General features: G+C 36.3%; 1 protein-coding gene across 1 annotated transcript in view; it reads right to left on the bottom strand.

Moving 5' to 3' along the window:
- The window catches only part of micu1 (mitochondrial calcium uptake 1), a 93,411-nt gene that overhangs the window by 19,979 nt on the left and 47,525 nt on the right, over positions 1–25,907 (bottom strand). The window contains exons 6-7 of the mRNA XM_051125687.1: positions 1,802–1,916; positions 357–439 (exon numbers count right to left, since the gene is read on the bottom strand). Of these exons, the coding sequence (XP_050981644.1) occupies positions 357–439; positions 1,802–1,916 (198 nt within the window). The remainder of the gene's footprint in view (positions 1–356; positions 440–1,801; positions 1,917–25,907) is intronic.

The raw sequence follows: 25,907 nt of genomic DNA, 5'->3' as shown, positions 1-25,907 counted from the left end.
AAAACAAACAGCTGAAAACACGTGAAACCAAAATACACAAACGGGCACTACACTGCCAGAAAAAAAAGTGCAAAAATACCTTGGGTTATACTGAAGGTTGTAACTGTAGGTGTAGTAAAAGAGACAACTTTGTACCTTATTTACCCCTAAATTGTATTAGTACATTAGAGTAATATGTACCCTCAAGGTACCACAATGAACCTTTTAGGAGTCAAAAAGTACAAAGGTGTCCCTATGAGGATACTGCCACAGTCACAAGCTATTGTAGCCCTCAAGGAACATTTTTTGTACATTTTTCTGAGTGTGCTAATGAAATGTGTTCATCTATACTTTTAAAGGTCTTTGTGTTCACCTACCTGCTCAAACTCTTCAAGGTCGACCTCTCCGTCTCCATTCAAGTCAAACATCTTAAAGGCGATTTCAAAGTTCCTCTGAGGAGCTGCAAAGGGACGAAACAAAGTTTGTAACTTAACTGCAAATGTATGACAGCATTTACTTTCACTAACGCATAACTTTCTGCATTTCGAAACAGTTTAAAAATATTAGACAACGTAACAAAAATGTGCTTCTTTAACATTTTTTTAAATTCTTCTGTGGTGCTAATTATTATTGTACAATTTATATTTAGGTCAGGTTCATTTTAGAACTTTTATCATTAATAGTAGGGGTCAACCAATGTATCGGTTTTGCCGATTAATCGGCACTGATAGTTGAATGGCGAAACTATCGGTTATCGGCAAAAATGTACTGTATACTGTCTCTATACAGTAAAGTCCCTATAGTCATTGTTATACAGCACGAGAGCAGCCTCTAGTGGCGAAAAACACTTGACAGCATGTGCCGTCTGTTTAGACACATGACCCTGTGCGCTGCACAGAGCGGGACACTTCAAAGGCGGATGTAAAACATAGACAACGAAACGGTGTGTACAGTATACTGTAGTGCAAGTTTTCATGTCATTACTACCTGATTAATTTGTTGACTAGATGCTGCATGTAGAGAAAGGACAGCAGTATACTTTTGCCGTTTGGTGATCAAATAAAGTCTTATAGACCACAGCTTGAATTGAAAGCGACGCGTCCAGTGTGTGTGATACCAGATAGCTGCGAGTTCTTCTAGATGTGCTGCACTTTTACCCGTTGTGTGACTAACATATTTTTATATTTTGATTAGCTAACCACAAATGTTCTAGAATAGAAGCAGTTAAACTGTGAAAGTACACAATATCCATATGTACGCAATTTTAATACTGTGGCCTTTGTGTAGATATTTAAAGATGGCCATCTTTAGCTTGATTGTTGATGTAATGGTAACACTTTACAATATAAGTCCATTTGTAACACTACGATTGATAAAAGCTGTAGAATAGAAGTACAGTTCATTGTTAGAGTGTGTTAATTTCAGCAATTACTGATATATTTAAAAACATTTGGTTGCTTTTGTTAACATTAATGAACAATGAATTAACTGTAATGGATCATTATATAATTAATATTAATATTTTTATTTATTTTAAAAAGTATGGTTCAGTAGGCTACTTTTTTTTTTTTAAAATAGTAGAGCACTATTTATTTTCCATTCAGTACCCATTTTAAAAACTATCGGTCGATTGATTGGTATCAGCCAGTGTGGTCCAACCTAGTTATCGGTATTGGTAAAATCCAATATCGGCTGACCTCTAATTAATAGAATCATTACCATTAATTATGAAACATTGGTTTTGCATTATGCTGCATTCACCAGTAGGTGTCAGCATTAAGTTCAACAACAGACTTAATAGAAATACACTCAAGGCACTTACTAGAAAGGACAGTTGTGAGGAAGATGTAGTCAGAGAAAGAGATGAGTCCGCACTCGCCCAATGTGTAGAAAATGCTGTCCTCGTCTGCAAACTTCTCTCTGTCCTGAGAGATCTTCTACAGGTGCCCACAGAGAAACACAGGAGAAAGAGTCAGCAATGCTTTTGCTGAATGCCATATGAAGCAATTGAGTCCTGTTTTAGAGCTGAGCTCCACAGAGTTTGAACAGAGCAGCACAGATAAAGGAACTAGCATGCTAATACTGACACAGCAAAGTACAATCATGCAAGAGATGCAGTCATACAAGACACAAGCAAAAATAAAACATGAAAAGGGTGTTAACAGACATTTCATAAGTGTCACTTATAGAGCAGCATATATGATAGGCTGTGTATCAAAATCAAGTGAGCTGCCTACCTAGACAGCATTTTTGGGCATCAAGCATGTTCAAACAGTCATAGATGTGTTTAAATCAAGACGTTGACTACCTAAGCAACATTTTTGAGCTTCATATGAGTGTTCAAATGCTCAAGTGAAGTGGGGTTTCAACCCATAATAGATACATTTGACCATCAGAATTATATGTGTTCAAATCAAGTGAGTTGACTAAACAGCTGCTGATTTAGTTGATCTAAATAGCAGTTCTTAACATACCTAAACAGCATGTGACAAAGGTACCGATTATGCTCAAAAATGCAGTCTAGGTAGGCAGCGCACTACGTTTTGAGAGGTATCTATATTGAAAAACAACATAGTAAGTGCTCCAATGGCAGACTTTGCTTCACAAATCGCATGATCACACTGTATTTGACATTTCTGAAGTAAACTGGTTCACATTTTATGAGCATGAACGAAGGTGACTCCACAGTGGTGTGAACAAGTTTTCTACCTGTTTTTGGCATAGAAAGACATAGAAAGAATCAGAATCCTCAGGTGTGGAAGTACACACACATACACACACACAAACAGCATGCCAGAGCTCAGCTTCTGCTGATATTATCTTGTTACCTCTGTCTGGTTTGGATCCCATCAGTGAGTAGAGGGGAAGAAAGAACGGATTAAAACAACCGACCATCGCACAGAAATCAGGCCCACCACACACCAGAAGTGTATAAACACAGCACTGCATACACCCAAATCCAGTCCTTTTCACTTCATGCTTTTATATACAACATATAACACACCCACACACCCCCTCTGTGACAACATGATACAAGCCGATAACACACAACACACGCCTCCATTTTCACTTAATGCAGTTTAAAATTAGGAAATGGGATTTCCCTCAGAAACTCTTCCTAGCATTGCTTGCTAATGCTAGCATTGCTACAGCCATTACTTGGGGTCTGAACAAACCTCCAAGCCTAATATTATTGTATATCTATAGAACACCATTTCTGAATCATTAGTTTCAAGATTCTGTCAAATATTTTTGTATGCTAAATGACTGATCTTTTACCCAGGCAAAATATTTCCTTATGGTTTCATGTCTGTCGTTTTACTCTGCTCTCTTTCTCATTACAATAAAACAATTTCAACTCAATTTGATGTTGAAATCACATGACCAACTAACACTACTCACTTTATCTTAAATAAAAGGGGTCGACCGATTATCGGTGCCGATATTAAGCAATTTTATGGTTATCGGTATAAGTCATTTTTAAAACCAATTTGCCGGTAAAATAATTTAAAAGCATTTAAAGAAAGCTTTTGTCAGAGCCCTTGCTATTCTTAATTTTGACATTCATTGTCATTTTTACACCAGACATATATGTATATTAGGGCTGCAATGATAAATCGATTTGTTGCGATTTTACGAATACGTCGAGATTCTCTCTGGAATCGATTCTGAGCTTAGTTTTTAACAGCAGATGGCGCTCTAGGCTAGTTTTTAACCGCACACTCAATTCTCACTTTATGAATGATTATTTTAGGTTCAAGTGGTCTGTGTGCAAGGAATTGGAAGTAAGCAGAGTATAGCTGTTTCAAAAGCACGCAGTGCCATCTGCTGTTAAAAACGAAGTTCTGAATCAATTCAAGAGAGAATTGAGATATAATCGCAAAAATGGCACAATCGATCCATGAACTGATTTATCGTTGCATCCCTAATATATATCGGTCCTAAATAGCGGTTATTGGTCTACTTGATCTGTAATAATCGGTATCAACATCGGGCCTGAAAAACACATATTGGTCAATCTCTAAAATAAAGTAATTTTGACCAGATTATTTCATAATTTCCACTCACATCAAGTGAAATTTCATATTAGTGGCCTAATAAAAGCTGTTTAATCCTACATAACCCTCGTTGTGGCCGTCATGTTAAAATCATATGATCAACCAAATACTACTTACTTTATCTTCATAACTCCCCTATTATTAGACACTATAGTCAGCATCAAGTCTATTTAAATCAGTATTCATGTCCCTTTTTTATTTATTTGATAAGTTGCCATGTAATAAATAGGATAATATACAGTTAATCAATCCTATTCGCCCTGTTTATTCTGTGATGAGTACAGCTGTCTGCACATTGTCCTTTACAAATAAAACCTGCATCACTTTTTCTATGGAAGTGAATGGTGCCTCAAATTGTGTGTCAAGGTGAGATGAGGTATTACTTATCTAGGATAATTTAACAAAGCCATAGCAACCACCCAGGCTGTATCTGAAATCGCCCCTTATAATCATATTCGCTATTCCATATATTATTCTCCACTAATATAGTCTACTGAATCAATGAAATGAAAACAAGTGTGCCATAAGTGCTGTCAACACAATCTTGCGACAAGATGTAATAATTTATTTGATGCTACGCTCAAAATGCATAGGTATTCTCTAGTGGTTAACCAGCTGTCCCCTCAAACAGTGCACTATCCACCTTTTTCTGGAGTGCCGCCCTGATAAATTCTAACTTCCAATTGGGTGCTCTCGTGTTCCAGTTTCCATAGAACTCAGTGTTGCCAAGTTTGCAGTTTTCCCACGGAATTGGGCTACTTTAACACTGTTGCCACACATTGTTTTTCAACATGATATTTAGCCAATGGAATGCAAATTTTACCAAGGGAACCCCACCAAAAAACTGATATTTTAGCCCCTGGAACACATTTGGGCTAGTTTCGGGCAAGTTTGTAGTTGTAATTGGGCAAGTTTTGTTGTGAAAAACTGGCAACCATGATAGAAATCCATGTTACGGGGTAAAAAGATAGACTGAATAAAACATACAAAAGTGTGTGCACGGTTAAGCTGTCCTGTCGTTGGCTGCCACTGTAACAGCAATAAACATAAAGAAGTCCACTTCCAGAACAAAAATCTACAGATAGTTTACTCACCTCCTTGTCATCCAAGATGTTCATTTCTTTCTTACTTCAGTCAATAAGAAATTATGTTTCTTGAGGAAAACATTTTAGGTATTTTCTCCATATAGTTGACTTCAATGGTGCCTCCAAGTTTGAACTTCCAAAATGCAGTTTAAATACAGCTTCAAAGGGCTCTAAATGATCCCAGCCGAAAAAGAAGGGTCTTATCTAGTGAAACGATCAGTTATTTTCGAAATAAATTGAGAAATTTATATACTTTTTAACCTGAAATGCTTGTCTTGTCTCATCTCTGTGATGCGCATGTGTAGTCTGTGTAATCCGGGTCAATACAGTTAGGGTAGGTCGAAAAACTCCCGTCTCATTTTCTTCTTCAACGCCAAAATCGTCCTACATCGCTGTTTTACCATTTTTTTTTTGTAAAGGTTTGATCTTCTTTGTATGTTCACTTTATAAACACTGGGTCAGTACTTCTGCAGCGATTTTAGATGGGAAAATGAGATGGGAGTTTTTCGACAAACCCTGACTGTATTGACCGTATTGAACCAGAAAAAAAACAGATGAGTGTTTGAGGTTAAAAACTATATAAATTGTCAATTTGTTTCGAAAATGGCCGATCGTTTTGCTAGATAAGACCCTTTTTCCTCAGCTGGGATCATTTAGAGCCATTTGAAACTACATTTAAACTGCATTTTGGAAACTTGAAGCCCGTTATATGGAGATAATTCCTGAATTTTTTTCCTCGAGAAACAATTTCTTATTGACTGAAAAAGAAAGACACGAACATCTTGGATGACAAGGGGGTAAGTAAATTATCTGTAAATTTTTGTTCTGGAAGTGAATTACTCCTTTAAGGAACTTCTGTGCAAGCATTTGTTTTTGATGCAACTAATCTTGCATTCCTTCATGTCATCTACACACTCATTTAACTATGACAGGTGAGTTACTGCAAAAAGACGCTCATTGAGACACTGTAAGATGATGAAACTATGGCGCCATGTGCTTTTTAAAACAATTTTTCTAAGTTTAACATTATGTTATCAACTTGGAATATATGTCCATTTGACCAGAAACACCAGAGACTGGAAATGTAAAGCATCGTTTCAGTATGAGTCGAGTGAGACATCCACGTTCAGGAAAAAGGTGGATATAAGGGTACACTGAGCCCAAGAACACCCTAGCAACTGCAAAGCAATACCACAGCCAACACCCAACACACCCAATCAATACCACAGCAAGCATATTGCCTTCATAACTTGAAAAACTAGCATAAGTGATTGCTTTTCTGCAGTTTTCTCTGAGTTTGACCACAGTCAAGTGTGTGCATTAGGGACAAGTTGAACACTGGTTATTTTAGTACTGGCTCTGAAACTGGTCAGAGTGGGAACAGACTCATGCTGCAGGTGCTGCGGTGCATGCTGACAAAAGCAAATGTCTATGTGTGTGTGTGTGTACTTGTTTTTGCTACATTGTGGGGACCAAATGTCCCCACAAGGATAGTAAAACCTGAAATTTTTGCGGTCCCCACAATGTTAAAAAATTATTAAAAATAGTAAATGAAGTTTATCTGAAAATGTAACAATGCAAACATGTTTTCTGTAAGGGGTAGGTTTAGGGTTAGGGTTGGGTTAGGGGATAGACAATATCGTTTAGTCTGTATAAAAACTGTAGAAGTCTATGGAAAGTCCCCACAATTCACAAAAACAAACATGTGTGTGTGCGTGTGTGTGTGTGAAGATGGGCTAATACGCTTCGAGCTCATTGTGTCCCTGCTGTCACCTTCAGAGACACTCTAGAGACGCAGTCTTATCCAACGTTAGTAGCAGGGATGTCAAACACACTGGTACTTTAGTACCAGGTCGACATGAAAATGTAACTATAACAAGTCTTTCTACAGTATCTGTAACATCAGGTACCAACTCCATTCAGTATCTACAATGTGAACACAGAATGATGAAATTTCAGTGGAATTTCACTAGCATTTGTATCATCTTTTGAAATTCTGGTATTCTAACAAAACTAAGAAGGTGATCGGCAGAATGTCTGTTCACACTATGCTAAACTTTTTGTGCGGAGACACGATGAGGAGAACAAGGAAAGCCTGTGAGACAAACCTTCTCAGATGGTCTCTATTGAGCAAAATGAAAAAAGATGTGGGTTGCGCAGTAAAAATATGAAAGAAAGAAGCATCCAGCCAGAGAACCCAAAGTTGTATTCAGAGCTCATACAACTCTCATTGGTGCTCACATCAAACTGAACCTGAACAATTTTAGCCTGCTTCAAACTTGTTTTGAATTCTTGGCATTAGTGTAACAATGTGTAAAACCTTTTTGTCCCCTGGAGCAGTTTTCCATTTTTATGATACTTCTAACCATATAAACTCACTGCTAGAATACATTTGAAATTGTTGGCAGCTCAGTGTTTGATTTGATGAGCTCTCCAGTGTGTACCATCACTGTAGATTTGATAGAACCACTGTTTCACATTTTCAAGCTGTATGAGGTGCTGCATCTATGTTTTCACAGCCAATTTAAGATTTCCCTCCCATTTTTCCCCCTCTCTCACCCGTGAGACAGCCAATACAGATATCTGACAGCTGAAGGTCACTACAGAGTCTGCAGAAGCACTAAACACAAACTAAACCCATAACTAGACAGGATTAGAATATAACATTATGCTATTGCATATAACAAATTCTGCCTAACACACACACAAACAGTGAATTCACTGCTGGTGCATATTTTTGTTCCACATTTAAAATAATTTGGCTCTAGTGCATAGAGATGCTGCCAAAACAGAAAGAATATACACTGAAAATATGCTGCTGAGACAAGCAGCATTTGCTCTTAATGTAATTACAGAAAAAAAAACTGGTTGATGAAGTTTTATTAATATTATTACATCAACGATAACAAAGATGAGTTACTTTAGGGTAATTAAACAATTTTAATTAAAATATACTGCTGATAAAAAATAATGCCAAGAAAAAAAAAAAAGATTTCAGATTTAACAATGAAATGTTTGTAGATGATGATTCAGCTGATCCGACAGCAGTATGCTGGCTACACTGACCCACTTGAGCTGAAAGAGCTGAAAAACAGTTTGAACCACTTTGCTAATTAGCTTACTCAAATGCATATTATACGGTATTAATCAGCTACATCCACAACAATTAATATTTGCACCGACAATGAAGTGAAAAATGTGCATGGTAGAAAATTCTAAACCGCATATAAAACTTATAGTAGAAGTCATAGTAAATTGGACAAATTTCTAAATATAAGATGGTCATGATATAATGTTGACTAAGGACATTTTAAAATGAAGACTAAACAAAATTAAGTGTTACTAACAACAAAATTAAACAAATCTTAAAAGTGCATGTGTGACACTTAGATAAATTGAAATTATTAAGGAATCCATATAAAGTGCATCCCAGATCCCTACACTCTAAAAAATGCTGGGTTATTTTTTTTTAACCCAAATGCTGGGTTCAGCCCGTTGGGTCATTTTAATGGGTTATTTTTAATATTTTTAACCTAGGTGCTGGGTAGTTTTTCTGTAATTCAGCTGCTGGGTCATTTAACGCTGGGTTATTTTTTTCTACCCAACCTCTACCTGCCTCTGACAAAACAAACCCAACTGCTGAGTTACAGTCATTGTGCGAGCTTTTTGAGTCCTCTACAGCAGAGACCGGTTCTCAGCACTGCCAATTTGGTGCACTTCTTCAGCGGAATAAAGGTTCGCATACATTTTATTTAATTTATACTCTTAACTGGGTTGTAAATTGTATTATTTTACACAACATAAGAACGATACGTCAGTCAGCAGCGGTTGTTTCGCAGGATGGGAGCGCCTTTTAATTTGTTACTGTACTGAGTTTAATTTAGTTTGATATTAAAATATGTTTTCTAATCTCAGTACTGTTTGTTTATGAGCAGGTTTTGGAGTCAGTCATGGCATCTTTCAGCTACGAATGAAATGTGAGGCTGCGGTCTGAAGTTTGCAGTTAACCCGGTGAACAGCAGCTCTTCACCGGCTCAGATTTCAGCAACACACGGGCATGAGAATTAGCGCTATATCGGTAAAAAGCGATTACAGTCAAATTAAAATGCTACTTTTCACAAGTTCACCTGCCCATCCAGTTCTGATGAGCAATGGTAAACAAACTTGGCTTACTGTCCTTAATGGAGGCTCGAACCCGAGGCCCGGCTTGGGCTTGAACCCCCATTGCGATATGACCCAGAGGGAGAATATCAGAAATAGAGGAGGAGGAGAAGGGGAGGTGGAGGGATGCCGGAAGAACTGAGGCTGGGACGGTGCAATGAGAGCTGCTTATATAGGCTTGTAATGATGATTGACAGGACTGAATGATTAGGCTCCTCCCGAACCTACGCTTGGAACTTCATTTAAAATGTTACATTTTTGTCTTAAATGCTTGTTAAACAAGTTTAAATGTATGTAATATTGTAAACTATGCTGTTTTCACCCAAATAAATTCAATTTGTCTTATAATATATATATATAAATTCCAGTCCATTTTAAGCCAGCAATATAATAATTTTTAATCAACTGTTGACATATAAATAACCCAGCATGTGTTCTGTCCAATATTTACCCAGCGCTGGGTTGACAAATAGTTGACAAATAGTAAGTTGGGTTGTTTTTATCCGAGCATTCTTTTAGAGTGTACTTTCAAGTGGAACTTGAGGCCACACCAAAAGGGCTACTGTGAAAACACAAATCTTACAAAACATATGAGAGGTTAAATTGCTAAAATGCTTAAAATGAGGCACTATAGCATGATGAATGTTACAGTTCCTATTCAATATGCCTGTGATACTTGCCTTAGCTCCTGCTCTCCGTGCGAATTTATCTTTAGAGTGGACAAAGTCTGAGATGTCTCAGGTCTAAATCTGTGCACTACTACAAAAGCAAAACTGGCAGGATCAGACACTCCTCCAGATTTAACTTTCATTTAAAAGGTTACAATCATTTGACTTGTGGTTCTTGAGAAGACAGCCTGATTAATCTTCAGTGCCACTGTTTATGGAGAAAGGATTGAGAGAGCAAGCACAGACCGACAACTTTCTGGTTAGTGTCCAAGCACTAGCAAACAGACCTATGGAAAGACTGGGCAAATCCCAGAGCACAGCCCTGTTACTACCTCAGGAGTTCTTCAATGTTCTTGTTAGTTAAAATATGTTAAAAGTAGAGCTTTTGGAACATTTCTAATTCCTGTTCTTGTTCTACATTTTGCTTTTGTTCTTAGGTGGATGTCCACAGGACATGTTCATGCTAGAGGAAGTACAGCAGAATTGACTGAGGTATATTGAGGCCCCAATGCACAAAGTAAAATAGCTTTCAAACTAAATCTGATCAAAACAAGAATAGTTTGGCTTGGCTTGTAAACACCTTTACTGGTCTGTGGTGATTATGTAATAGGTATATTAGTTATCCATGAATTAGGCAAGCTGGAAATACCAATATTTCTTTCGACAAACTAGCAATTGCATTTTTTTTAGATTTAGAAAATACTGTCAATGTAGGCCAATTATTATTCATTTTCTGGATTCTCTTGCATTCAACTTTTCCTTTCCTTCTTGTTCCCCCTCGGAGGTTAGGGAGAGCCGTGTGCAGCAGTTTGCTGTCTGCAGGTAGCACTGAAAGCAAGATCATTCTGCATCTCTGTGGGACTTTTGGAAACACTTCACAGGTGCCGGTTTCCAAAACACAGGAAGCTTTATGCTGCCAACCGCCTGAACTGAAGAACATCCCACATTGCTTTGTTTTAGGTCCAGACATTGCATTGCGCGTACGTTGTCGGCTGTTCTGTGGCACTGTAATTTAAGTTGTTACAATTTATCAGTACTTCTGCTCTTTAAGTTCCAGAGCTCAGATAAAAGAAAGACGGATGTGTTTGTGAAGTCTCAGATCTCACTCCAGATTCAGATCTGGATGAACCCACACTTCACCAAAACAATGCTGCTACGGCATTGTTCAAAACGAGGCCCAAGTCTTTCTCAGAATGAGGGAAACTGGGAGACAGGGTCTGAATTTGGATCGAATGATGCTGGCAAGCTTTCCAAGGATTTATGCTTCAGATTTTTGGCGTGGACTCAAGTCCATTTGACATCAGAGCTTGGTGTAAAAGTGGTTTTCTAAACTTTATGATTTACAATTGGTTTAAAAGCAGTCCATCCAAAAGTGTGGATATGATATTGATGATCTGTAAATTGCATTTTTGCAAGCTCCTGGTTACACTTATAGTATACATATACATTTCACATAGCTGCTTGTCGACAAATAAATTGCATTCAGAGAGCAGCTCGCATTCTTTGCATCTTTTGCAATACAATGCAATGGAGATAAACAAAAGTATGGCGGCGAATATAAAATGAAGAACACAGTAAACTGTGTCTTGTCCTCCTGAGACATAGCATTAGCAGTAGACACATATTGGTACATAAAACGGTCTGAATTCTAAGCGAGTTTGATTCAAGCATTGCTAATCATTCATCATGTTCATAAGATGATTTATTATCAACTGCTGCAGTTTATACACAAACCCCCACAGTATTAATTTCTATCAGCAATAAATCAGATTGCTTGCCAAACCAAAATGACATCATCTTTTTACTGGTAATACATCCTATTTGTGGTCAGATTATCAAAAGTTATAGCCTGTTCTGCAGCCCATCAATAACATGATGGCAGCCAGCACTAGGAACCAATCAACAACACAGCCATTCATATCTTTATCTTCAGGAGTGTGTTGAACTAGAAAGATGTTTTTAGAAAGATATCCCATCCAAAAATACATGTTAGCTATGACCTGAAGAGAGCACCACAGTGCCTAGTGTTGCCAAGTCTGTGGTTTTCCCACGGAATTGGGCTACTTTAATATTGAGCTGTTTTTCATGTCTGTGCGTTGAAGCGACCCCAATAACATGATATTTAGCCCCTGGAATGCTGATTTTACCCAGGGAATCCCACCAAAAACATGCATTTTACCCCTTAGAACATGATTTTTACCAGGACACCCCCTCAAAACACCACTGGGATAGTTTTGAGTAGCAAATGGGCATGTTTTGTTGTGAAAAACTGGGAACCCTGACAGTGACTTAAGAAAAAGGCCACTGTCCACAGACACTACACTCATTCATTCCTTCATTACAAATGCCAGATAAATTCATTATGTTGTACACTAAACTGAAAATACAAAGTCAAATTAGAATACTGATCATTTTGACCCATACTAGGATGTATAGTTAAAAAATAAATAAATAAAAAAAATAATAAATCGCATTATAATAAATACTAGTATGTCAACAATATCTTTATTCTACTAAATAAATAAGTGAATGGGAATAGATGCCATCCAGCTCCAAAAATGACAACAATAACAAAATATCCTAAAAGTAGTTCATACGATTCATACAACATCATAAACATACAATAGCTTTGTATAAGCTATAAAACATTTAAGCTGAACTTAAATTTAAGTACGTTTTCAAAAACATCACAGCTTAAATTTTAGTCTGTTCCTCATACAAAGACATTAATAACACAAGTCATATGAATTACTTTTATGAGGACTTTATGCTATTTTGTCATTGGTGGATCTTAGCAGCCTGTCAAAATTTCTTCCTATGTGCTCCATAAGCTTGTAATAATATGAAGTTAACTTAATGATCACATGATCTTAATTTTTGTGTGAATTTGAAATGTGACAAATCTAAACCAGATTCAAAGTAAAGTGTGCATGCATTTTTGATTCACACTCCAAGATTGTTTGTTGAATGCACCTGCTGAACCAAAAGGTCAAAAAAAGGTCGGCCACAGGACATCAGAGTGGTTTCCATGGTGGCAGCTCTATCAGCATCCCACACATTGTAGGTTCCACCACCTTCCACCCATCCATTCATCACATGATCACGGTGGCATCATAGTACCTAGCAGCTGGGTTTGAGGGATTGCCCAAAATAACACAACCTCTAACCCAAAGTTAGTCAACTCATGCTGTGTGCTTGGTGTCGTTCATGCAGTTACAGGCCAAGTGAGCAGAGATTAAAGGAAGGGAGAATGTGCTCCTGGATCCAGGGCAAACTGTGGTGTCACCAAGCGCAGGCAGGGGGCGCTACATAATGCCAGCTCTACCCCATCCCACTAACAGCCTGTCCTGCAGCCAGTCCGTTGCAGGCATTCAGCGCAGGGCATGCACAGATCTAAAGCACAGGCACAGGTCGCCGCTTCCATCAGAGAGACAGAAAGAAAGAAAGACAGAGAGAGAGCAGGAACATTCATCTTTTTGAGTTGCCGGAGATCAGACACTGGCCAGATTTCATGCCAAAATCAAAAGTAAAAGGAACAACATACAATTTTTCATACAAAAAAATTGAGCCTATTGGAAGGACTATTAAGACCTCATATTGTGACATTTTTCCTGAGAATAAAGCACAACTTATACCTAAACGCAACCACCATTACACAACCTGTATTACAGAAAAAAATACTGCAATACTATATTTTTTTCACATAACATGGGGGGTTTGGGGAAATTGTCATGAAAATGTCACATCCGAAAAATCTTAATGGTCATAAAAAAACTATGTACATATATTTTTCTTTTGATTTTGAAATGGAAAAAAAAGGTCTTTCTGGGTTTTGTCCGATCTACTCTTTCCTGCGAGACATAAAGATGTCTTCCTCTAGGGGGCGCTTGCTGACTGAGTTGAATACTCAAATCTCAAGACATTTTTCAGCTTATTGCCGATAGTTCTAAGATATAAAGTAATTTTGTCTATTAATCACAAGAACTACCCTAGAACTACCCTAGACTTATTGCTCGAGACTTACTGATATAAACATTGTAATTAAACTTTATTTGGAGTACTACTTGTGCACAATGCACATTTCTTAATATTAAGCCTAAAATATGTTTTAATGTTACTACTGATGAGGATTGTATAACGGTTAAATAGTATTGGTGTTTAAATGCCAGATATTTAAGTATACTTGCAATAGTTCCACTTTAGCACAATCAAATATACTTAAATATATCTTTAGTTGGACTTCAGCACTACGTCCATACAATTAAAGTGCATTAAGTACAAAATGAATTGTTCAAATTTAGTAGACTTTAAATATACCAGTTTAGTACACTAACAGTACAACTGCAGGGTATTTTATTTAAAGTACATAATATGTAAATGTATTTGTAGTATACCTAGCATGTAATAAATGTATTTTAAATACATTTTAGTATTTATTTTTACTAGTGCAATAGCTAAGATTTTTCTTTCCTGCAATTTTTATGATTTTTTTGTCCAGTAAATACAAATGATTGTAGTAGCAGGAGCAAAAACGTACTCCCAAATAATGATATAATGAGACAATTAGCCACTGAATTGATAATACACAGATAAATTAAAATATTAATCATTTAGAGGCATAATCCCAGACTTGGGATGCAAACTACACTGGCACTTTAGTGTAAAGTAAATATTTAAAAACTATTTAAAACAACTAATAAATACTACAGTAACGAATACCAACTCAGTTGATACCAGAGTTCTGTCACCAGTCTGAATATACAAGGTTAAGTCAGCTGGCAAGAAAACACTGGTGTAACAAAAATACTAGTTATCTCCAGAAAGATCAGCCAGCAACACTTGTAGACTAGTTTATGTACTATAAATACCAGATCATCATAGCAAAAACATGCATGCCATCGTGAATGCTTTGTGCTTTCAGATTGCTGTTAAAGTTAAAAGAGTTTTTTTTTTTTCATTGGGAATAAAATTTAAAGTAACACTTTATTTTGCAGCGTCTGTATATTTAGTGTATGTATTTGGTATACTACGCTTCATTTAATTAAATTCATTTTTTTTTTACCCTGTGATATCTAGTTGGTTTCACAGTAAATTGTAAAAATTTACTTTAGTATTATTATTGAATGGTGATAATGGTATTGTGATGCATTTGAGTATTCAGAGGCTAAAATCATTTTCACTCATAAATTGCTAGCAAATTTCTCATATAATTACAGAGAAACGGTTGGTTGGTTAGTTAGTGTAAAAGATAATTTTAAGATGGACTCATGGTTAAGTCTTCTTTGAGAGTGTTTGTGGAGTAAGAAATGTGAAGAAGTATTTTCTTGCAAAGCATACTCCAATAACCTGTTTTAACAATCAAAAAATATTATGTTTCTAGGATTTACAATGGCATGCACTGTATAAAGGTCCTAGATGATATATAACTTTTAAATCTGTTTATGGAGTTTTAGTCTACTGAAAGTTTCTCCAGCTGAACAACTGTCATGCTGGCAGACAACAGTACAATCCATTGGACACACTGTACTTCCATCCCTCAGAGCTTTGTTTTCATTCTTGTCAGAAATCAAATATGGCGCTAGCCTGACTAAGGTCTATGGCTCACTGCTCTGATCCCTAGTGCTGCATTATTCATGCACATGAGCATTTGCACATGCATGCACATAACACACACTCCTTCTTTCTCTGTACGGCACATAAAGGATAGTCTCTACGCTCAATAATTCAGCAGGGAGAGACAGCAGCTGGCCTCCCTCAACACTATTCCATAACAGACCCTACTGCACATGTGCACACACTAGACCTTGAGTGTGTGGGTAACATAGGTGGGCGTCAGCAAAATGGAATCTTCCAGATCAATTCACATTAATTCAAAGTGCTTATCACTGCCTTCATGTCCCAGGAAGGTCTTGTACAAACTGGGGTGTGCCGCATACTCAGTGTACATATGTGCATATATATGTTTTCCTGATGGGTTTGAACATGTAGTATGTGAGTCTGGGTGTGTCCACCCACTTTTCAATAACACAAAGTCTTGAAGGTGAATTCTTGTCATTGTCAATGTTAAAATAGCAAATACTTTAAGTCATTGACTTTGTGTGTAAACACTGTTACGGTCTGTTTGCTGAGGCGGTTCATAATGTCAGCTTCTGGCTCAACCAATGGCGTGAGTTTGGGCTGGAACTACCTGTGTGATCTAACAATGGCAGAAGAGCAGAGTGATTGAGAAAGCGGTTTGAAAACATTCATTAATAGTGTTTGATAAGGAAAACATCACTCATGCTTGACGTCAGAGATTTAAGTAAATCCCTGACCTAAATATTAAACTTTGGTGTGCATGTGTTTGCGCTATGTACATGAAAGATTCCTTTCCTTACGCAGCTTTGTCAGGAGCATTCTGATATGGTTTTTACTATATGCAGATGATAAAAAGGCATAAAAATCCCATAGATTTACAATGAAGGAGGGACGTGAGCCATATCTAGAGATTAGAATATCATAGAGACTTAGGACTCTTTTGACTTTGACTAGTAAGCGGCCACACAGTGCCTTGCGAAAGTAATAATTCATACATATATATTTTTTTCACATTTTGTTATTTTACTGTCTTATGTTAATCTGCTTTAAATTACTTTTTTCCACACCAATCTACACTCCATACACCATAATGGCACAGCAAAACAAAAAACAAAAAAAACAGGTTTTTAACATCTTTACAAATTTATTAGAAATAAAAAAAACTTGATTCCACTGCATAAGTATTCATACCCTCATGTGGGACAGTTGAAATTTAGCTCAGAAGCATTCATATTGCTTGTAGATGTTACTACACTTACAAGTTAACCTGTGGCAAATTCAATTGAATGGGTAAGATTTGGAAAGGCAAACACACATCTTAAAAGGTCTAACAGCTGAAAATGCATATCAGAGCAAAAACCAGGCCCTGAAGAAAAAAAAAAACACCAGTAGAGCTCAAAGACAGGACTGCATCAAGCCACTTATCTGGGGAAAATTTCAGAAAAAAATTCTGCTGCATTGAACTTTTACAGAAGCATGTAGTCTCAGTTACCCTTAATGGAAGAAGTTTAAAGTAACTAGGACTCTTCCTAGAGCTGGTCTCCTGGTCAAACTGAGCAACTGATGGAGAAGGGCCTTGGTTATACTGGTGACCAAGAACCTGATGGTCACACTAGTTGAGCTCCATGATCATATATGCAGATGGGAGAAACTTACAGAAGGACAAACATCACTGCAAGATTTCACCGATCTGGGCTTTATGGTGGTGTGGCCAAACTCAATTCTATCCTCAGTGAAGAAACATGAAAACACACTTGGAATTTGCAACAGAGAACCTAAAGGACCCTCAGACTGTGAGAAACGAGATTTTCTGGTCTGATGAGCCTCAATTCCAAGCATCATGTTTGAAGGAAACTAGGCACAGCTCATCACCTACAGAGTACCACGCCAAAACTAAAGCGTGCTGGTAGCAGCCTCATGCTCAGCCTCAAGCCTCATGGGGCTGTTTTTCAGTGGCAGGGAGTGAGGAACTCATCAGAGTAGAAGAAAAGCTCAATGCACCAAAATATTGAGATAGCCTTATTGAAAACCCAGTCCAGAGCACTCAGAACTTCAGACTGGGCAGAAGGTTCACTTTCCAACAGGGCAGTGACCCTAAGCACACAGCAAGAGTGGCTTATAGACAACTCTGTGAATGTACTTGAGTGTCCCAGCCAGAGCCTGGCCTTGAATGCAATCAAATATTTCTGGAGAAACCTCAAAATGTCTGCGAGGTGAAGATGTGAGGCAAGAATGGCAGATAATTGCCAAATGTTGATGTGCAAATCTTGTTGCATCATACCCAAAAAGTCTTGAGGCTGTAAAGATGCTTGAGTTAAGTACTGAGTTAAGGGTATGAATACTTATGCAATGTACTTATTGCAGTTTTTTTTTTTTTTTTAATACATTTGTAATACATTAATACACAAGTGACAATCCCATTTTTGCTTTGTCATGATGGTGCATAGACTGATGTGGAAAAAAAGTAATTTAAAACAGTTTAACATAAGGCAGCAACATAAAACATTAAAAAAATGAAGGGGTATGAATACTGTAGCAATCAACCAGGATACCCACACACAGCAACACCCTGGTTACACCACTCACAATTTCTTTAGATCATTTCTTTACTTTACAACGTTGGTGCCAGAGCCACAGAAATGACACAGCAGCGAGAATGTGCAAACATGTCAAATACAAACTCTAACCAATAACTTTTATTTATAGCTAGCTAACTGAATGGCATGTACAAGAAGTATACCTTGTTATTTCATAACCGGGGTCAAATTCAAAATCAAAGAGAGCCACTGTCTACTAAAGAGAGGGAAAAAAAAAAAAAAAAAAAAAAAAAACTTTTAAAAAAACTGCTTAAACAGTTTAAACAGTACACTACTGGGGTTATTTTTATTTTGCAAGAATGCATTAAACTGATTAAAAGAGACAGCAGAGACTTTTCAAATAAATGCTGTTCTTTTAAACTGAAGTGCTGAAAATTCATCTTTACATCACAGGAATAAATGTTTTTAAAAAGGTACATTTTTTTTTTTTTTTTTTTTTTAAAATATATTAAAATAATAAACTGTTCTTTTAAACTGTAATAATATTTCACAATATTAAGATTTTTGCTGTATTTTTTTTTATCAAATTAATGCAGCCTTGGTGAGCAGAACTGACTTCTTATAAAATTAACTCTTATAAGATATTACTGACCCCAAACTTTTGAATAGATTTTTAGGGCACAAAATATTTATGGTCAAGAAATTTCACTATTCACTCGCCACTGATCTGGCCATACGCTATCTGATCCAGCTTTACATTTGCTCCAGTCAGCCTCTCCACTCTGCTCTTCTGGAAAATGCACTGTCAGTAACTTCACTTTTCCTTTGCTGTAGTTATAGTATTCAAATCTCTCTTTTCTGCTGAGCTAAAGCTCTTCCGCTCATCTGGCCCGGGCTGACCGAGTTTTATTACCCATCCAGTGATTTTTAATGAAATGTAGAGGCTTTTAATGCATTGTTTGGCCAGAGCTCCACATCTGGGATCTTATGTGGATCTCTTCTCTGACAACTCAAGGAGAAGAAGGAGAGAGAAAGAGACAGGGAAGGATTAAAAGGTCTAGTAAAACTTTCAGTAGAGCCGCTACAGAGGCTAAATGACGCATTCACGCACACGCAGTCCCATGCAGCTTGGCACACGCCCCATACCTGCCAGAAGTCCTGCAGAGAGGGAGGGGTGCACAGAAAGGGGGAGGGGGATCCATAGGGATGGATGGAGAAGTAAAAAGATGGCAGAGGAGAGAATGACGGGGTTTATTGGTTAGATGGACACAGAAAGAGCCGATAGAGCACAAATTAATCACTGTCACCAAAAATGCAACAGAACAATTATATTCTCAAAAAAACAGAAACAAAGCAAAAAAAAACAATGCAGGACATCTCGATGCCTAGAGGAACAATGAATTCATGTGTTAAAAGAGATTGAACACAGATATACAGTTACATGTTCATATAGATTAATACATATTATCAGCGTTGGGGAGCAATTAGGTATAAGCAGTGATGCTACTAGAGTTATCAGTTCTAAGTTATTTCATAAGTACTAGGTTTTTGGTTAGAATTGGTCTAAACGGTCACTCACCAACTGAACCATACAGCGTGAATCTTGGAAACAAATCACAAATCAATTACATTAACTCTGAATTGTAATATGCTAATACAGCATGGTTAAAAGTTTACATAGCCCTTGCAAAATCGGCAAAATGTTAATTATTTTACCAAATTTAGAGGGATCATACCAAATGCATGCTATTTTTTATTCCTTACTGACCTGAAATAAGATATTTCACATAAAAGATGTTTAGATATAATCCACAAAAGAAAATAATAGTTGAATTTATAAAATGATTTCAACAAAAGTTTACATACACTTGATTTTTAATACTGTGTTGTTACCTGAATGATCCACAGCTATGTTTTTTTTCGCTTAGTGATAGTTGTTCATGAGTCCCTTGTTGGTCCTGAACAGTTAAACTACAATTTTTTTGCTTTTTTCAGCATTTTTGTGTATTTGAACCCTTTCCAACAATGACTGTGTGATTTTGAGATCCATCTTTTCATACTGATGACAACTGAGGGACTCATATGCGACTATTACAGAAGGCTTAAACGCTCACTGATGCTCCAGAAGGAAAAACGATGCATTAAGAGCCGGGGGTTGAAAACTTTTGAACAGAATGTAGATGTGTAAATTTTTCTTATTTTGCCTAAATAGCATTTTTTCATTTAGTACTGCCCTTCAGAAGCTACAGAGGATAATTACATGTTTCCCAGAAGACAAAATAAGTTACATTTAACCTGAGCTTAAAATTCAAAATGTTTTCACCCCCGGCTCTTAATGCATTGTGTTTCCTTCTGAAGCATCAGTGAGCGTTTGAACCTTCTGTAATTGTTGCATATGAGTCCCTCAGTTGTCCTCAGTGTGAAAAGACGGATCTTAAAATCACACAGTCATTGTTGGAAAGGGTTCAAATGCACAAAAATGCTGGAATTCCAAAGGATTTGTGAGACCTGGAGAATTGCTTTGAAGAACAGTGGGTAGTTTAACTGTTTGACAACTATCACTGAAAAAAAAAAAAAAAAACAGCTGTGGATCATTCAGGTAACAAAATAGTATTAAGAATCAAGTGTATGTAAACTTTTGAACCAGGTCATTTTTATAAATTCAACTATTATTTTCTCTTGTGGATTATATGTAAATATAAATATAAAGATATTTACGTGAAATATCTTATTCAAATCAGTACTAAATAAAAAATAACACATTTTGTATGACCCCTCTTATTTTGTTAAAACAATTAACATTTTGCAGTTTCTGCAAAGTGTATGTAAACTTATGACCTCAACTGTATGTGTTAACTTAATAGTGTTACAATAGTTAACAAGAATTTTTTTCCCAACAAGTAGCAGCAATTTCTTATGTCAGATTGTTCTCTGCAGCCTTAAGATGTGGTCACAATTAATTCACATTTAAATTTCACATTTAAATATTTGAGGGCAGAATCCAGTAATTTCAACAGGAATCCACCGTTTTGCATTAGGGGAAAGATTTCCCACAAAGATTTTGCAATGGGTTCAAGTTGTTCATGTAGATTTGTCGTGATCAGATTCAGATTCATAATTTATTGTCCTCATACGAGGAAATTTGCTTTCACAGACTGTACCCAACAGAAAACTGCTTGGTTTGAATGTGATTTCTGAGCGATTAGTGCTTCATACGTTACCACACTATCAACAATAAACAGAACATTTTAGCTTACAAAATTTTGCTGACGTGACCACACTTTTACAAACTGTTAATAGTTCAACCAAAAGCCTCTGTGCAACATTTTACCTTTTCAAAGCTAAATAAATATTTTTAAATACTAATGTTTATCATGTTACATTTTAATATGATAAATTAATGTCTAGACAAACTAGTTTCAAAGTAGCTTCCCCAACACTGACATCATATTGTTGGAAAACATACATAGTGTTTGCAAAACACTTGTGCGCATTAAAGTGGGCTGAAGGGAATGCACATACACGCTCACTCTCTCTTTCTCTCACACACACAACCCGTTTTAGCTGTGAAAGTCACACTTGCGAAGCACCAGCTGCGATGACCTGCAAAATACTGTTGATAGATAACGAACAAGAAGGTTAAAAGTGCTGGTGTGTTCACACGCTCGCAGAAAGCAAAACAATTACACAAGAGTGTTTGTTAGCATAGTGCACCCATGCGCTAAGTTGCTAAAAATACAGCTCCTGGAATTGCATTACTCCATCCAGGATTTAGTGGCCCTGGCGACATGAGGAAGTGTGGAAGAAGACGACAGGGAGATGGATCCAGCAGTCCTGCCGGGAGGCCGTATGGAGCAAACCAGGCGCGAGATTTGACAGAAATATGGAAATGAAGAAATAAGACATATTCCACATCCCTAAGGCCAATAATACCCAGGGTAACAAAACGACAGCAGAAGGAAATGAAAATGGAAAGAGGGCATATCACACAATGTGGAAATGGAATTTTGCCAGTAAATAACAAAAACAAAGGCTATAGATCAAGACAAGTGACCTTATGCATTTATACAGGACTGTGCAGGAACAAAGAGCAGGTTTTCATGGTTTCCACCAACATGCAATAGTTACTACAATTATTTTACTACTGTAAAACTATAATGAAATGATCTCTTTCTAAAGCTTACACAATTTCATAAGAGAGCAGTAGCCACAGTACTGTAATAATAAAAACTAGAGTGACTATGGTATTTGGAAAATACATTTCTCATGGTAAAATTTTCAACCAATGATTTTGGGGCAGGACTATCTACAGTATTTGTTAAACCCACAGAAGATGGGGAAGGGTTTGGGAAATCTGTTTAAAACAGGTACCATTTTTCCAAATCCATTTGAACAGCAGAAATTATACAGTTTCGTATTTATTTCCTTGGATTTTGGAGTAAAAAATGACCTGGATATGTTCTTGACAGGTTGCTGAGATTTACTCTAAAAATCATTGCACCCCTGATCAACTGGCCAAGAACTACTTCCTTCACTTTTTCAGCTGTGCAAGCAAAACACAAACCTGATCAAAAAACACTCATGTGTAATTATACTCCCAGAAAAAAAGGTACAAAAGCTTTCTCTGGGGCAGTACCTTTACAAAAGGTACACTTTTGGTACTAATATGCCTACTTACTGGACCACTATGGACTCTTTGTACCTTTATTTCTCAGAGTGTACAGAGCAATAAGGGTTTGAGCATACTAAAATTTTATTATCCTTACTGAAGTGGATAGATAGAGGGAAAAAGAAACCCTGGTGTGATTAGCTGTGAGACTTCATTCAGAAACTGTAGAGTGCCTTATCAGCATTTGACCTGAGTCCTGATTCACCAACTCATTATGACTAATGTGCAAACAATACGCCTAGTTAAATCGTGTGTGTGAACAGAACATACAGCCATTAGGCGACCCAACCCAGTCCAGAGATCAGCCTGTGCAAAGGTACATCTGCACCATGACAGCAGCTCTCTGACCGGGTCATTTGACAAATGTTCCCTCTTAATGACTGTGGAGACAAGAGTCTGTTTCCTGTACAAGGAAAATGGGACCTGAAACCTCAAACAACTCTGCAAAAATCATCAAATGAGACCATGCATGCTTATGATACAGGTGGACTAAAGCCATGATCACACTAGATTCTGAGCACCTGAAATTTTCATGGATGCTGCTCCTTTGTAATATGACGTCACACTCTGCTACGTCTTCTTTAAAAAACATTTAGAATTGATGTAATACATCCAATTTATTATTATATCTACTGGCAATTAATATTAAACTTTGTATTTAGATGAATTAAAATTAAAGGGCTATTCTACAGAATTGGTTAAAAGTCAAGAGTTGGAAACGTCTTGATTTTTTTTTTTTTTTTTTTCAAAAATTTGCATGTGTGCAAATTGTATAATATCCAAAGTAACACATTTCTAGCAATTGTGCAGTTAATTCTCTTATTGTAATTTCAGAACATTTTGGAACATTTGTCCTCTCCCCAAATTTGTCACTACCGAAACACAGTAATAATTTAATTAGAAGGGTTATATTGACCTATTAAGATTTTTCATATATCTATTTTGTAAATATATATTTTTGCTATTTTAATTACAATTTGTAATTTATGAGATTTGCTGTACTTTGAATCCAATATTTCTTTGTAAAAGGCAAAAAGTTGATCACACTGATTTCAAACTTAAAAATTCATTAGCTTGAATATACACTGAACCAAACACTATCATAACATCTTAGTTGATAATTTAGTTTACTTTTTTTTTTTGACAAAACATCCCATGTTTCGGACGTGACAGTAATGCTTTGGTAGCGACCACATCACATCACATCACATCACAGAATTTTAACTTGCATACTAAAACACTACTAAAACTTACTAAAATACAAAAAATTGCATAACTGTACAAAAATGTAGTTTATTTGCCCCAAATAAAAGATTATGTGTTCCCTTTTGTCACTACCGAAACAATGATGACATGTTTTGGTTGTGACTGTTTCAGTAGTGACAAATTTATGGCATAACACCCAAAGAGAGAAAAAAAAAACAAAAAGATGTCACTATCAAAACATTTGGGGGAGTTTCGGTAGTGACATCTTTGGGTTTTTTTGGGGGGGTGTTATTCCATAAATTTGTCACTACTGCACTGTAAAAAACAATTTGTTGAGTCAACTTAAAATAATTTGTAACCTGACTGCCTTAAAATTTTAAGTTCAGTCAACTCGAAAAAAGTTTATTCAACTTTAAATGTTAAATTATACTAAATGACAACTTAGATATTTGATTTGTATCAACTTAAAATTTTAAGGCAGCTGGGTTACTTACCCATCTGTTAAGTTTAGCAAACACAAATATCTAAGTTGGTACTTAGTGCAACTTAACATTTCAGGTTGACTAAACTTATTTTAGTTGACTGAACTTAAAATTTTAAGGCAGCAGGGTAACAAATTATTTTAAGCTGACTCAACAAATTGTGTTTTTTATTTTTTACAGTGTGAAACAGTCACGACCAAAACATGTCATTTTCATCAATTTTAGATACTTTTAAACCTAGTTCAAAGATGCTAATCAGCACATGGTTAGCTAGCACAGTTCTGAACAGTGGTATACAAATGTTACTAAATAATTTCTTTTGGGAGTTACTGAATAACTCCCAAAAAAATGTGCTTAACTGCAGAAAAATTGTGTTCGGTAGTGACATTCCTTAAAGTTACACACAGATTTTTTAAAAATTTGAACACATTTACCTCAAAATAACAGGACCTATCTACTTACCATGTAGCTATGAGAGAGAGGGACACAGGAATATTTCCTCATCATAAATGTAGGGGTGTAGTTAAAATCAGTCTCAGCCAATAGACTAAATCATTTCGGTAGACATGACATGAAAATTCAGGACTTTTTTTTTTTTAACAAAGTTTCATAATTTACAAAAAAAAAAAAATAAAAAAAAAAAAAATAAAAAAAAAAAAATATATATATATATATATATATATATATATATATATAATTTTTTTTTAACTTCACCTTTTAAAAGAATCAAAAAGATACTTTTAAAAACAAATTTTCAAATTTTGAAGTTGAAGTTGAAATTTAGGGGTTAGGATTCAGGACAGCCACCTCCCAATTGAAAGGACCCAATAAATGATGATTTAATATATATTAGGGTTACTGATATTTTAAATATTTTAATACTTAAATGCTTTTTAAATGTGTTTTTTTGGTTTTGGGAAAGCAGTTTGGACCAATTCTGTAGAATAGACCATATATGATTTCACTATAGGCTGAAAAACTATGGATTCCCCAATACTAGCTAACAACATTTTATTAAATAAATGAATAAATAAATTTAAAAAAGCAAGTATGAAAATATAGATTTATACTATCGGAAACATTATTGGTCATTACTGCTATTGGTATTGACCAAAATGACTAAATATGTGCCTTTCTGTTACTAGCAGACAGTACAAAACAGACAGACCAAGGATTTGAGGCAAGGATAGACATGTAAAGATAGACACAGTGGAGGTGTGTTTAAAGATTGTAACCTAGAGACACCAAGAACAAAGAGATAAGACATGAACCAGAAAGCAGAGATTGGATGCAGATCAGTATTTTGTAAAAACAGAAAACATACATTAAAATATAAATGACAACAAATGTCCCTAAATGGAAATGTATGTGTAATTTGTCATGCAAAACGCGTCAAGCGTGCAACGAGTTTTTTAGACTACACAAGAGTGAACGTCTTAATGCGTGCTCACGACTGAGCTGTGGATGAGTTTCTGTGGAGAGAGA

This window comes from Labeo rohita, chromosome 13 (genome assembly GCF_022985175.1).
Source record: "Labeo rohita strain BAU-BD-2019 chromosome 13, IGBB_LRoh.1.0, whole genome shotgun sequence".
Taxonomy (NCBI): domain Eukaryota; kingdom Metazoa; phylum Chordata; class Actinopteri; order Cypriniformes; family Cyprinidae; genus Labeo; species Labeo rohita.
This window is presented reverse-complemented; position numbering and strand designations above follow the sequence as displayed.